Source organism: Oreochromis aureus, linkage group 5 (assembly GCF_013358895.1).
Source record: "Oreochromis aureus strain Israel breed Guangdong linkage group 5, ZZ_aureus, whole genome shotgun sequence".
In the NCBI taxonomy this organism is placed as follows: Eukaryota; Metazoa; Chordata; class Actinopteri; order Cichliformes; family Cichlidae; genus Oreochromis; species Oreochromis aureus.
The window spans coordinates 37,138,373-37,153,095 of record NC_052946.1 but is presented as its reverse complement, the minus strand read 5'-3'; the positions used below and the strand labels follow the sequence as shown (position 1 = coordinate 37,153,095).

At 40.8% G+C, this 14,723-nt stretch overlaps 1 protein-coding gene across 1 annotated transcript; it reads right to left on the bottom strand.

Annotated features, from left to right (window-relative positions):
* Positions 1-338: 338 nt before the first annotated feature.
* LOC116317979 (junctional adhesion molecule-like) lies at positions 339-13,666 on the bottom strand. The gene is made up of 7 exons (XM_039612749.1): positions 13,605-13,666; positions 5,305-5,640; positions 4,571-4,873; positions 3,198-3,332; positions 2,962-3,048; positions 2,690-2,739; positions 339-918 (listed from the first exon to the last, which is right to left on the bottom strand). The coding sequence occupies exons 1-7, from the start codon at positions 13,639-13,641 to the stop codon at positions 640-642; spliced, it is 1,227 nt and encodes a 408-aa protein (XP_039468683.1). The 5' UTR covers positions 13,642-13,666; the 3' UTR covers positions 339-639.
* Between the last annotated feature and the right edge of the window lie 1,057 nt (positions 13,667-14,723).

The window sequence follows — 14,723 nt, the reverse complement described above, 5'->3', positions numbered from 1 at the left end:
TGAAAACGACCTAAAACTACCTCATGCAAATCTAAACATTCATTTGATGGAATAAATTTAGAAGAATACATCAGATTCTCCCATATCTTCCCTTTCCTGGCCTATAATAGGCTTGAGTTTTTTAATATATAGTGTTGTGAAAAAGTATTCTGCCACCATTCTGATTTTTTTTTTTCTATTCTTTTAATTTTTTTTACATATTTTTCACAACTTACATTTTTCAGATAATCATTTTTTTTAAACAATGTCTTTTTATTAAGAATTTTTCCTTTATACATATAAACAAAAAGAGAAGGATTACGGCTGAGTTGTAAATTCGGGGTAATAGGCTGTAAAAGAAAAAAGAAAAAAGTGAAGTAAAGAAAAAAAATATAAACATAAATAACATTTAGGCCCGGCAAAATAATCCCATTCATTCCCACCCTGGTCACCGCCCTAGATCTGTACACTGTATTTCCACACCTGACATGAGGTAAAAGCACATGAACATTTTTTATAGATTTTGAAATGCATCAAGGAAAGGACCCCACATGCTTTGAAATTTCCCAGATCATCAAATTTTAATAGCTATTCAAACATACCTGCCCCCATGTGAGAAAGTAAGCAGTAAACAGAGGAGCAGTCAGGACTTAACCTTCCTCAGTGCTGCAGTCGCATGGCAACAACAGAGTAGAAAGGGTCATTGGAAACTCTGGATGGATGATTGGCTGTAGACTTCTTATCACGCTGGCCTGGTTTCCACAGATTAAAATATGCACCAGAATCAGCCTCACCAGAGATGTTTTTAACGTTGACTTTGGACTCATGCATGAAGACAGATGGGTTTGTGGGGAAGTTGGCGGTGGCATAAACTGTTTTTATCGCAGGTCTTGTGATGGACTTCTGGGAAGACTCTTGTATTGCGTCATAGATATGATGCTAAAGAATGACAAACACAAAAAAGGTTTATGTCCAATCTTAATAGTAAGCAGTACATGTACGAAAGACCTTAAAAAATGGAATCGCTCTCTATCACTAAAACCTGCTAATTACTGCGCAGGTGCAAATCCAGCTCAGGGCAGCATTGTAAACATAACCAGCAGCAGCCACAGACCGCAACATGTATGAAAACTTGATTTTATATTTGAGTTTCTTGCAAACAGGTTTTCACTAAAGTGCACACACCGTCCTGTTATATGCCGTGTGTGTAAACCTGATTTAGACTGGTTATGAACTTTTACTGAACTACACAGGAAAACAGTTTTTACACAGAAAACAAACTCACAACCTGATAAAAGTTTTGAAACTCCACCTATTTTCTTTTCTGCGGCTTGCTGAAACCCAGCAGTGAGTGCAGTTAATGCCACTTCCTGTGAGTAAAGAGCCTCAAATCACAGCAGCCACAAGAACTGGTGCAGCTGCACTTCAGTTATTCTACCAGTGTTGTTCCATGGATGCCAGGATTGGTCTGGAAATGGGTCATTTCACTCTAGGAAACAGTACTGTATGTTGCTGAAGAATTGTGGAGAAGTACCTTAAAGTTTAATGTTGTAGATGAAACATATCTTTATCAGCTGATTCACTTTAAATAAGCAATAACTTCTATAAATAAATAGTTAAACAGGAGTCTTTGTGGTGTTAGTTGATTGCTTTGTTCTGTTGATCAGGTTTGAAGATTTATAAGGAATTGTGATTGAGCTGTGATTGAAACCTGGCTCATCTGCTGCTCTTCAGCTCTTGTCCTGTCATGTAGCTCCACCTTGTTTCTGCTAAAGACATTACACTGACAGGACTCGCAAAGGATGTCAGTAATTTAATGTTTTTATGATTATTCGCGAGCAGCCTGGCTATGGTGTGATGCTATATTTCTTTGTTTATAAGGAGTTCCAGAGCGTCCCTCAACAAAGTATGAACATCTGACAACAAAAAGAGCAATATAGGCTGGCTTGGTGTGCGTGTTGTCCCTGGATTTTGACATTTTTAATGTCTGGATTCTATCATGTGTTTTTACATTGTTGCTTGAGACACACCATCAACCGGAACCAAATTCCTTGTATGTGTTTGCGCATATACTTGGCCACTATCTAGTTCTGAATTCTTGGTTATCTTTGCATTAAGTTATTGTTAGAATGTACTTATTCTATTCATACAGCTGTTAATTGTTTTCATTCCTTTGTGTTTATTTCCTGTTGATTTGTACGAGTTCTTTATGGTCCGTTTTCCAGCGTTGCTATTTGTGCTTTCAGTTCTTAGATATATTTAATGTTTAGGATTTCTGGGGTTTGTGATTCTCTGGACTAAGACGTATTAAAGCTTGCTTAATCCTGAATTTTGCAGTTCAGGATGAAAAACTTTTCAAGACATAAGAGTAAAAATTGAGACTGATGAGGTGGCAAAAGAGTCCTAAATGTATGACAAACTATAACTAACACTCGCCTAGTTTGGGAGTCACCGCACCTAGTGTGTGTATATGTGTGTGTGTGTGTGTGTGTGTGTGTGTGTGTATATATGTATATGTATAGGCCTAGAGACTGGACCCCAGTCTCCTGGTAACATGTTGTGTTTTCAGCAGAAAGGCACAAGTTTTTTGTTTTTTTTTTGTTTGTTTGTTTTTTTTAATTAATGGCACACTTCTGTAACTGTATACAAATACCACACACACACACACACACACACACACACACACACACACACACACACACATACATACTTCTTTGTTCTGTGCCTCTCCATTTTTTCTGTATTTTGACCATGAAAAACCTGTCAGAGAGAAACAAGAAAATATAAGGAAGGGAAAAACTTTTTTTTTTATTTAACAGGCAAAAAACTCTCCAAAATGACAGAGTAACATTTGTTTCTTTTAATATAATTGACTAATATATGAACTGCTCAATGTGTCTGACTACTGAAAAGTAAATACATTTTAGATACTTTATACATGAATATGTTAGGATGGGCATTTTAAATTTTTATTTTGCCTACATTTGTAGGTGAAAACCACAACAACCACAAGTAGCAGGAGAGCAACGAGGACAGTCACAGTGATGACCGCAGTTAAAGGAGAACCAGCTGTAAGACAAAAATCACAAGAAAACCCACAATAGCAGCTGTAAACACAGAAATGTCTGCTAGAACTGTGAGTTTAATAGAATTTGCATAAATACACTAACAGACTTGTTTTTTTAATTAATCAATCAAAAGCACTTTCTCACAAGGACCTGTCACAGGAGGTGTCTGGGTTGTAGAACTGGTAGCTGAAGCTGGAGGATTCAGTGATGTGGAAGATGTAGTGAAGGAAGTTCTGGAGGATGTCGTAGAGGAAGTAGTTGAAGGTTTTTTTGTAGTTGGAGGCTCTGGATACACAAAAGCATGAAAGTTGTTAATTGAAACAAGAGTAAATTAACAAGCTGCCATTATTACAGATAAACTGACAATATGTAGAGAATTTTTAAAAAAAGTTCAATATTTGGAAAAGTCGCTGCCAAGTTTAGTTTCTATATAACATTTAAATTGTACATAATGTATAAAATACAATCTAATGATTTTTTCTACTACCTGTTTTAATTTTGAATGTATAACATTACCTTCTACTCAACAGATCATCAAAGCTAAATATTCACTTCTACATGAACATGAACTGTAATTGCTACTGTAACTAGAATTAATGCATACATTAATTATAGTTAAATTATGTAATTAAATATAATTATATGACATTTTCTTTTCTTTTTTCTTTTTTTAAAAAGGAATATTTTGATCTTTTCCACTTGCAGTGACTGCAACATTATTAGACTTTGTATGTTTATTTTTGTTAAGCAACTTAACCACTTTTAGTAAACGTTAAGGTTTCTGATTATTTCTGATTCCTGGTTAGTGCTCTGTAAAGGAAAAGTTTCAGTAGCAGGAGCTTCTATGAGCTTTACAGTGTCATAGATGACCATAATAGGGATATTGTCTCTGAGTATTACCTACAGATCAAACATTAGAAAAAAGTAGAGGATTTTAAAGCCAGAATTTTTGTCTCACAGGGATTACTTGTTCACATTTGGCCATTCATAATGAGCTTTTAATAGTAAAGAATAGTCAGAAAAAAGGAAATAAAGCTTGTGTGTCGTGTCTAAACTGTCCTGTTTCACTCTTTGTTTAAAGATTCTAAATAACATATTATATAATTTCTATTCTTCTGTCAAATATACGTATATTTAATATACGTATGTTCCTCTTTCTTTCTTTGACATCTACACAAAACTGTTAGGTGTGTGTGTGTGTGTGTGTGTGTGTGTGTGTGTGTGTGTGTGTGTGAAAAAAGATATGCTATCAAAAAGAGAAGACAAAGAAATAAAAGAAAAAAGATTTAAAAATGTAAATAAAAGACTAAATCATTCCCTGCAAATGATTAGAAGTTAGTGAAACCCTTTGACCAGATTATGCAAAACAAACAAACAAACAAACAAACAAAAAACCCTGTACCCCGTGCTGTTGGAATTTCTACTATGACTGATGTGCATTTAAATACATGAGAAGTGAGACAACATGTGGGGCACATAAATAGATGTCTACTAGAAACACACATACTAGATGAATATCTCACCTTCAACCTCCAGTTTTATTTGTCTTATTGAAACTCTGTAGCTTCCATCCTTTGATTCCACTCCACACCAGTAGACACCAGCGTCCTGTGAGGAAACATCCCTGATGGACACGTTGAAGCCTCTGTTGGTGTTTGTGAGTCTGAATTTCCCGTTCTGACCTTTTGTTGACAAAATATCCTTACAGGTAAAATTCTCCCCACTGCAGAAAAACTGGACCCCGGACTTGAAATCGTCGTCTGGATAATCACACATGATTTTAGCTGCTCTGGTCACAATTTGAGTAAATGGTTGCTGGCACTTTTCTGTAAAAAAAAAAAAAAGACCAAAAAAAAAGACAAAAGAAAAACATCAAAAAGGACAATAAAGTGTTTGAATGTGCTTCCAACATGTAACTTGTACTTTGTCACACACTACTTTAGCATTTTTTAACTTCCTTGTGTGCAGACAATGGTGTGAAACAGAAATCAGCAAATTGTGAAATTTCCTTTCAAAAGTCTAAGATGTAAAGTAACTTCTAAGATTAAAAAACAAACAAAGTAATGTAAACATGTGTTTAACCTGTAATCTGTAATAAATCTTTACATTTTCAAACTATGATTTATGATTTTGTGTGATAGAAACAAACTATATAATGCCAAAATACAGGTGAGGAAATCTGTTTTTAGTTATTAATTTCTTGTGTTGTACTAATACCATCAACAACAACAGTAATAATAAAAATCACATTTCTTACCAGATTCCAATTTCTTTATGACAGATGTGTTTGAGCTTTGATCAAATTCACAGCTGTACGTCCCAAAGTCTGCTTGTTTAACATCTCTGATGCCCACCATGAGAGTTTTATGTTTTGTATCATGGTACAGAGAAAATCTGCCTTTATCTTCCCAAACATCCTTCAGAGAGCTTCGTAAGCTTGTTCCATTGGGAATAACTACATTGATGTGGTCATATCTTTTATTTGTTTCAGGATATTCACAGGTGAATTGAACCCATCCTTGTATGCATGCCTCCACATCATCTTCATCATCACCATAATCTTCATCATTACCACCATCTTCAGCAGCACAACCTGCAGATCAAAGAGAAAAAGTTGTTTTGAATAGATTTTTAGTATTTCTGACTTGAGAGAGATGATGTTGCTACACAGTCGTGACTATGAGTAAACTGCATGTTGAACTTTTCCAACAGGTTTGTGATTTTTGCTGTTTTTTTAAAAATTGGTCAAAACCTCTTCTCTGAAAACAGTTTATACAAAACTGGGGACGGGGAGGGGGGGTGCCTCCCCTGCACCCTGGTGACACACCTTTACCCCAAGGAAGACAGGGCAGTCTCTATGGCTGTGTCCCAATTCAGGGTCTGCACGCTTGAAGTACGCATTTCAAGTGCGATTACGTCACCGCCACGCGACGACGGCTGTCCCAATTCAAAGTGTACTTCAAATGCATACTCCAAATGCGCCGTCGATTTCCCCAAATATCAAGCGTGGTCCGGTGCACGCTTCGTGGTCCCATATATCCCACAATCCATAGCGCGGCGGTGGGTGTGGATAATTTTGCCGCAAAATACGGCAGAAGGGAGCGGCCGAAGAGTGAACTGTCAAAAGTAAGTACTGAATATGATGTCACTTATTTATGTGCGAATGTTTAAGAACATTAAAACATTACTGTTGGCCACATGTCGGCAAAGTTATGTGACATTAGTGATGTTTGTACTTTCAGCGGTAACTTGGTTTTAAAGCCTTTACTTTAAAATATATATATATATAGTCGACCTTAATCTTACAGAGAATGTGATGATTTTGTGGATAATTAATGTCAGTCATATATCCACAAACACAACAAGCTGAAAGTCAGTGATGCTGCTCTGTTTGCAGTCCTGAATATGACGGCACAAGCAGGATTCAGTGCACTGTTAATGTTAGCTATGTTATATTGCTGCCTCTGTTCGGTGGTGTCGAGCCAAACGGACTTTAACGTGTGTTTGAACGAGCTGACGGTTCACTCGTTAAGCTGAAAGAAAGATGCTTTAATCACAGGAGTCACACATGTGTCCACTGGACCATCTGGGAACTCTTCTTGTTTAGCTTTTCGTAATAACACAAACACTAAATCCTCCTTCTCTTGTGCTGTTTTGTAGCAGTGTGTACACCTGAGACTGTCACCTGTCTGTCTGTCCTGCACTCTCTCTCTGTTTCTTTCTCTCTGATTGTGGAATAAAAGTATGAACATGTATTTATAAGTTACACTTGTGTTTGAATCCTGCAGCTTATCACACATTTGATTTCCATGTGTGACAACTGCAAGTGTCCAAGTGAGGACAGACTGAGGGACCCACTGCTGCACATCATCTGTGAGGCTTTGCACCCTGATGATCCACCAGGACAAACTCAGCAGTGTGTGAGGAAGAGGAGGAGGAAGAGCCAGCAGCAGCTGACAGATGGAAGAATAGACAGACTGTTCCCTGTTTGTGAAGGACTGCTAGGAAAGTTTAACATAACTAATTGTCTGTCCTGAATCAGTCTTATTAGGTAATGTTCAAATAATGTTATCATCCCAGTGTTTTCAGTGTGGGAGAAAGTACTCAGGGCCTTCAAGTTACACACTATGAAAGGCAGCAACAAGTTTAATATTCAGAAACCTAAAGTATGTATCAGCAGCAGAATGGAGCTAAAAATAAATGTTTGTTTCAGTTCTATGAAGCTTTGAGTATTTTGGATTAGTAGCACTGCTGTGTTTGTTGCATCATATTGCTGTAATTGTTTATATGCTTTATATATTCTGAGGTAAGTTGATCTATAGTATTACATCATATTCTATAAGGATGTTATGTGTTTGTATACTTTCTGCCCAGTTTGACCCATTTAGCAGAAGTCAGCCTGTTTAAGGCTCTGATATCTATTCTGTATGACTTAAAGCAGTTATGACATGGTCTGATTTTCTCACCCAATAAATCAATATTTCATATATCAGTCTGATCTTCATTCTATCACCAACAGTTTTCACAGCTCGTACATTTTCTTTTTACACATATATGTAAGCATTGAGCCAAATTTAGTAATGCCAACATATTGAAAGAACAATGTTTGTCTCTTATATATAATACATCTGTATATACACTGTCAGAGATACTTGTCTTTGAGTGAAGATTTAAGGTGATAGGAAATATAAATAACTGCTACTTGCATCTTTGACCCAGAGTTCAAGCTCATATATATATATATATATATATATATATATATATATATATATACAGTTAAGCCCAAAATTATTCATACCCTATGCAAAAATTGCTAATTCCATATTTTTGTCTATGAAAAGAAGGACTGAGAAAACTTTGGTTTCAATCCATTTTAGTTATGGCAGATTACAAACCAATACACCAAATCTGGTTTCTTTGCTGTTGACTTAAAGGTTACATAATCAACATTTTAGGTTTTTATGCATGTCCATAATTATTCATACCCCATGATTAATAGTCAGTTGCATAGCCTTTGTTTGCAATGACAGCTTGCAAACGCTTTCGGTAGTTGCTGATCAGGTTTCTGCAGACTTCAGCAGGGATTTTGCCCATTCCTCTTTTGCGAAAGGTCTCCAAGTCATTGAGGTTAGAAGGTCTTCTTGCTGAAACTCTTGCTGAAACTCGGGCTACTGGAACAAGAAGGCATCGGTGGGCAAGAGACGAAAACAGGGCGTTGTTGGAATGCTACTACGCAAGTAACCCTGGCGGAAGGGGTTACATGAATAGGATGAGGGACCTATGGATTCTTGATACCCAACATCCACAATGACGGGCGAAACAACTAGTAGCTCAGTGTTCCAACATTCGAAAGAAGGGACTGCTCTCACAGCTAGAGATTGACGAGGTACAACATAAATGCTACGGCAAGGAGGTCAGGACGCCAGGTCAGGGGAGATATCATCACCCCACCGAGATTGGGTACATAGCCCCAAGTGCGATGGGAGAAGGATCGTTGAGTGCGAGAGGAACTGACCTGAAAGATAGGATCATGGCCAAGCTTGAAACCTGGATCCCCGTGGCGGTTACCAAGATTACGTGAAGTACCCTCAGAAGGTCTGCTAGATGATGTTAATGCAGCACTACGGACGATACCTACAACCACGATTACCGACACTAACAAGCTGATCTACACTACGGCAGCAGTGATCAGTGAGATGCTTGGCTACAAGTTGAACAGCCACAAGGGGCAGTACCCTCCATGGAGAAGGAGGCTAGAGGGCAAGATCAAAGTAGCACGGAGGGAGGTTAGCCAACTAACGGAGTTGCAGAAAGGTGCGACAAAGAAGGTGCATAAGAAATACAGCAAGCTGTCCATACCTGAGGCCTTGGAAACTGCCAAGCAAAGACTCACAGCCTTGGCCACCCGCTTGAGGAGGTACACCAGAGAGAGAGAAGGAGGAGAATAAACCAGCTGTTCTCCACAGAACCAGCAAAGGTGTACACTCAGTGGCAAGGAACAATAACAGAACAGCACCACCAAGGCTGGAGGCGGAGCAATACTGGAAGAGCATATGGGAGAAGGACGCAACCCATAACGGCAATGCTCAGTGGCTAGTGGATCTGAGGGCAGACCATAGCGACCTCCTGAACAGGGTCCAGTAACCATCACAGTGGCAGATATCCAAGAAAGGGTCTCCAGTATGAAGAGTTGGACAGCACCAGGGCCCGACATGGTTCACGCCTACTGGCTGAAGAAGCTGACTGCACTCCACGAGCGTCTGGCAGCACAAATGAACCAGCTGCTAGTTAACGAGAGACACCGGAAAGGCTAACCCGAAGGTCGGACGGTCCTGATCCCCAAGGACCCCAAGAAGGACCGGTCCCATCCAACTACCGACCAATAACCTGCCTCAGTACTACATGGAAGCTCCTGTCAGGCATCATATCGGCTAAGATGAACAGGCACATGGGTCAATACATGAGCGGGGCACAGAAAGGGATTGGCAAGAATACCAGAGGCGCAAAACACCAGCTACTGGTAGACAGAACAGTCAGCCGAGACTGCAAGACCAGACTGAGCAACCTGTGCACTGCCTGGATTGATTACAAGAAGGCCTATGACTCAATGCCCCACAGCTGGATACTGGAATGCCTAGAATTGTATAAGATCAACAGGACCCTAAGAGCCTTCATCAGGAACTCAATGGGGATGTGGCGTACAACACTAGAGGCCAACCCAAGCCCATAGCACAAGTCACCATCAAGTGCGGGATCTACCAAGGAGATGCTCTGTCCCCACTGCTGTTCTGCATAGGCCTGAACCCCTCAGTGAGATCATTAACAAGACTGGCTACGGATACCGACTACGAAAGCGGAGCGGTTGTCAGCCACCTCCTGTACATGGATGACATCAAGCTGTATGCCAAGAGTGAGCGAGACATCGATTCACTGATACACACTACCAGGCTATACAGCAATGACATTGGAATGTCGTTCGGACTGGAGAAGTGTAGTCGGATGGTAACAAAGAGAGGGAAGGTAGTCAGAACTGAGGGATTGAACTACCAGAAGGCAACATTGCAGACATAGAGGACAGTTACAAGTACCTGGGGATCCCGCAAGCGAATGGGAACCACGAAGAGGCCGCTAGGAAAGCTACAACCACCAAGTACCTGCAGAGGGTCAGGCAAGTCCTGAGGAGTCAGCTGAGCGGTAAGAACAAGATCCGGGCCATCAACACCACGCCCTGCCCGTGATCAGGTACCCTGCTGGGGTAATAGGCTGGCCAAAGGAGGAGATAGAAGCCACTGACATAAAGACAAGAAAGCTCCTTACCATGCATGGAGGGTTTCACCCCAAGTCCAGCACCCTGAGGCTGTACGCTAAGCGGAAGGAAGGGGCCGGGGACTGGTGAGTGTCAGCACCACAGTCCAGGATGAGACAAGAAACATCCATGAATACATCACGAAGATGGCCCCAACTGACAGCGTGCTCAGTGAATACCTCAGGCAGCAGAAACCCAAGAAAGAGGAGGAAGGCGAGGAACCATCATGGAAGGACAGGCCCCTGCACGGTATGTACCACCGGCAGATAGAGGAGGTGGCTGATATCCAGAAATCCTACCAGTGGCTGGACAAAGCTGGACTGAAAGACAGCACAGAGGCACTAATCATGGCAGCACAAGAACAAGCTCTGAGCACAAGATCCATAGAGGCTGGGGTCTATCACACCAGGCAAGACCCCAGGTGCAGGCTGTGTAAAGATGCCCCAGAGACAATCCAGCACATAACAGCAGGGTGCAAGATGCTAGCAGGCAAGGCATACATGGAGCGCCATAACCAAGTGGCCGGCATAGTGTACAGGAACATCTGTGCCGAGTATAACCTGGAAGTCCCGAGGTCAAAATGGGAGATGCCCCCAAGGGTGATGGAGAATGACCGAGCTAAGATCCTGTGGGACTTCCAGATGCAGACGGACAAAATGGTGGTGGCTAACCAACCGGACATAGTGGTGGTAGACAAACAGAAGAAGAGGCGGCTGTAGTGATCGATGTAGCGGTTCGAATGACAGCAATATCAGGAAGAAGGAACACGAAGCTGGAGAAATACCAAGGGCTCAGAGAAGAGCTCGAGAGGATGTGGAGGGTGAAGGTAACGGTGGTCCCAGCGGTAATCGGAGCACTAGGTGCGGTGACTCCCAAGCTAGGCGAGTGGCTCCAGCAGATCCCGGGAACAACATCGGAGATCTCTGTCCAGAAGAGCGCAGTCCTGGGAACAGCTAAGATACTGCGCAGGACCCTCAAGCTCCCAGGCCTCTGGTAGAGGACCCGAGCTTGAAGGATAAGCCGCCCGCAGGGGCGTGCTGGGAGTTTATATCTATATATGTGTATATATCTATATATGTGTATATATATATATATATATATATATATATATATATATATATATATATATATATATATATATAATCTGACAATACATATAATATTGTCCATATTATATTAACATTACCACAGTGAGATGACTTTAGTCTCATGAATAACATTAGCTAATTATTATTTACTAACTAATCTTGAAATGACTGTTCAGTACAGAAATGAAGCCCAACTATCATGTTTTACAGTCCTGTGGTCTCAACTAATCAAAGTGATGTCATGACAAAAATGAATGACCAACAAAACATTTTTTCTCCTTCATCTCTGTCACACAAAGCTGTATGAAACATTTCGCGGTTAGTATCATGGTTGCTAGGCAACCTGAACAGCTTGACGAAGGCTGAGACCGTCCCATTTCACAAGCCTCTCACTTCCGCACTTCCCGTACTTGTAGTACGCACCGTACGTAGTACGCGTAGTGTGCGTACTTCAAGCGTGCATACCCTGAATTGGGACACAGCCTATATCAGGGCTGGACGAACTCCAGGCCTCAAGGGCCAGTTAGCTGTGTCCTTCATTCCAACACAGCTGATTTAAATGGCTAAATTACCTCCTCAACATGTCTTGAAGTTCTCAGGGGCTTGGTGATGAACTAATCACTTGATTCAGGTGTATTAAACCAAGGTGATATGTAAAACCTGCAGGACAGCGGCCCTATAGACCTGGAGTCCCCACACCTCCTGTACATATTAGAGACCAAACTTCTGCCCTGATGGAAGAACCTGGAACTTATCAGGTCCAAATCATTAGTCTGGCCTTTTTGTATTTTTGGTCTATCAGGAGGGATTTCATTTCATATAGATGCTCAAGGTCGTTAAGAGTGGCACCACTACTCTTACAGCACAGCTCAACGTTTTTCCAATTTGCTCCTTTTTCTGATAATAAGACTACTAAACCTCCAAGTCAGAGACATTTTTTAAAAAAAAGGATGAACAAATGAAGAATAAAACATTTTCATTAGTTTGATGTCAACATAAAAACTACACAACCTTTTCAATGATAATAAATGTTAAGTTGCTTTTATGACTTATAACATCTGTATTTAAATAACAGTTTATTAATTTGGTCTTAGCCAAATTTATTTGAAGGAAAGTCTGAGCACAGTTACTTATGGTTACTTCTCATGATTAATAATAGCTAAGATCTTACAGGGTCAGATTTCATAGTTTAAATATATATTTATTTTTTGTACATTTATTGTCTTTAATTGTCTTTATTGTCTTTTAGCTGGTGTCTGTGTATTCTTTGCCATGCATCTTAATAGTTCATTTTTGCACATTACCACCAGGAGTCACCAAAGCAGACATATTAGTTGCTTTCTGTATTCACTCCACAACCATGCTTGACAGTAGGTATGAGGTGTTTGTGCCAATATGTTAAGTTTTGTTTTCTCAAAATTGTAATTGTACTGTCCTGAACTTTAATATTAAACATGAGCCCTGTAGCCTCACACATGTCACTCTTGGGTTTTTTGCAGTTGACGTTGGGGTAAAGTTGCTGGGACATCCACTTCTAGGAAGATTGGCAGGAATCTTGAGTCTTTTCCGCTCATGAATAATCTCTCTAACTGTAGAATGATGGACTTCAAATTGTTTGACTTGAAATTGTCTTACAAACCCTTCACAAATTGACTGGCAGCAGCAGTTGCTTCTCTAAGATCAGTGCTGATGTCTACCCCCTCAGGGCTGTGTTAAAACACACCTGAATGCTCCAGACCAGCAAACTAAAAACATTTCTACATTCATAGATTCACACTTGCTGCTGATGATTTAATCAAGTGCATTTGATTAGCACGACCTGGCTGTTATACTTACCTTCTTGATTTCTCTTGAAGCAGTAAAGGTATACTCAGTTTTTCACACACTGTTTCTGCATTTTGGCTTAATTTTTGTTAAATAAATAATGACATGGTGAAACAAATCATGTGTTGTTGTTCATCTAAGGCTGTTTTTATCTAATATTAAGACCTTTCATTATGTTGTGACATGTTAACCCTTAGAATTTAAAGAATCTAACATCTAAAGCTTACTTTGTTTTTATCATGACTGTAAATGGCAACAATTTAGAGTCATGATCAGATATATATATATTTATAATCAGTGTAATAATTAATGTGTAATATTAGTAATCAGTAGTCTTACCTATCATCAGCGTGAGGATGAGCAGCAGGAGCTTCATTATTTTGGTCGTCTCTTTGAGTCCAAAGAGTGCGCTTGTTCAAGCGTCTCCGCGATGTTGTCTAAAACTTTATAGTGCCACATTGTTTCCAGAGAAATGAGGAAACTGCTAACGTCACGATTATCTAAAAAGGATGTGAAATATGTAGTTCTTCCTTAGTGCCTATATGTTTTTTTACAGAATTGCATCATTTAGTTTAAAGTTAGACTATAGAAAGACAACAGGATGTGACTCACCTTAACTCACTGCCCATTGCACAAAAACACAAAACCACAGCATGTTTCATCAGCTGTTATTTTAAGTGTGGCAGCTGAGTGCAGTCTCACTTTGATTATGTTTGTCCATACACAAACTGCATCGAGCCACCTGAGGGGCTCTTCAACTGGTGGGGAGGCTGTTACATCTTGCAGGAGGTCTCCTCTCTCTAGGAACTCACTCTGCAGGTGGGGGAGATATAGGAGAGGTGGAGGAAGATCTCAGCCTGGGCGTCTATTGTCTTGTGTAGTCTGGAAGATGAGTGGATGACGGGGTGGGTGCAGTTTTCTCTGTGGTGGGGTCGGGTGGGTTGTCCCGGGCTCTGTGGGGCTGGGCGGCACTGCTGAACTGGGCCCCGGTCCGGATGGGCCCCCTTGCCCTGGTGGGTTGCAGAGTATGGGGGGTGCCTACTGGGAAAGGGAGGGCCACTTGCCCCCCCCCCTTCTGGATGCCTGTGCCTCAATTTTATCTCACAACTTAGACATTCACATTACTCACACTCTCATAACACATACATATAGGATCTTGGGGGTGGGCACACTACATGGCATCCAGAAGACCATCAGGGTGTACAACCTCACCCCTGGCGTTGTTGCCCACTTCTGAATTTTAAATACACGTATACATTGAGGGCTATCAGGAGGGGCTATGCGCTTACCTGCTGCTCTCTGGCAGTTAGCTCCATGCCCTCCTGGGTTTTAAATGCACCTTAGAACACACATGCATCAACACTACATATGAGCGGGCGGAGGGAGGTTTGGAGTCTTCACAAGGGAGGAGGAGTTGGCCGTCCGATTGGGGTCTGGAATGTGGGGCCTCCCTGCTGC

What these genes read in the sequence shown, in the direction of transcription:
- LOC116317979 (XM_039612749.1), bottom strand. Translation starts at nt 13,641, where the DNA reads ATGAAGCTCCTGCTGCTCATCCTCACGCTGATGATAG. An exon ending in CCAGACACCTCCTGTGACAG is followed by an intron (nt 3,049 to 3,197) that starts GTCCTTGTGAGA and finishes TTTGTCTTACAG; the next exon opens with CTGGTTCTCCTTTAACTGCG. An exon ending in GAGAGGCACAGAACAAAGAA is followed by an intron (nt 919 to 2,689) that starts GTATGTATGTGT and finishes GTCATTCTTTAG; the next exon opens with CATCATATCTATGACGCAAT.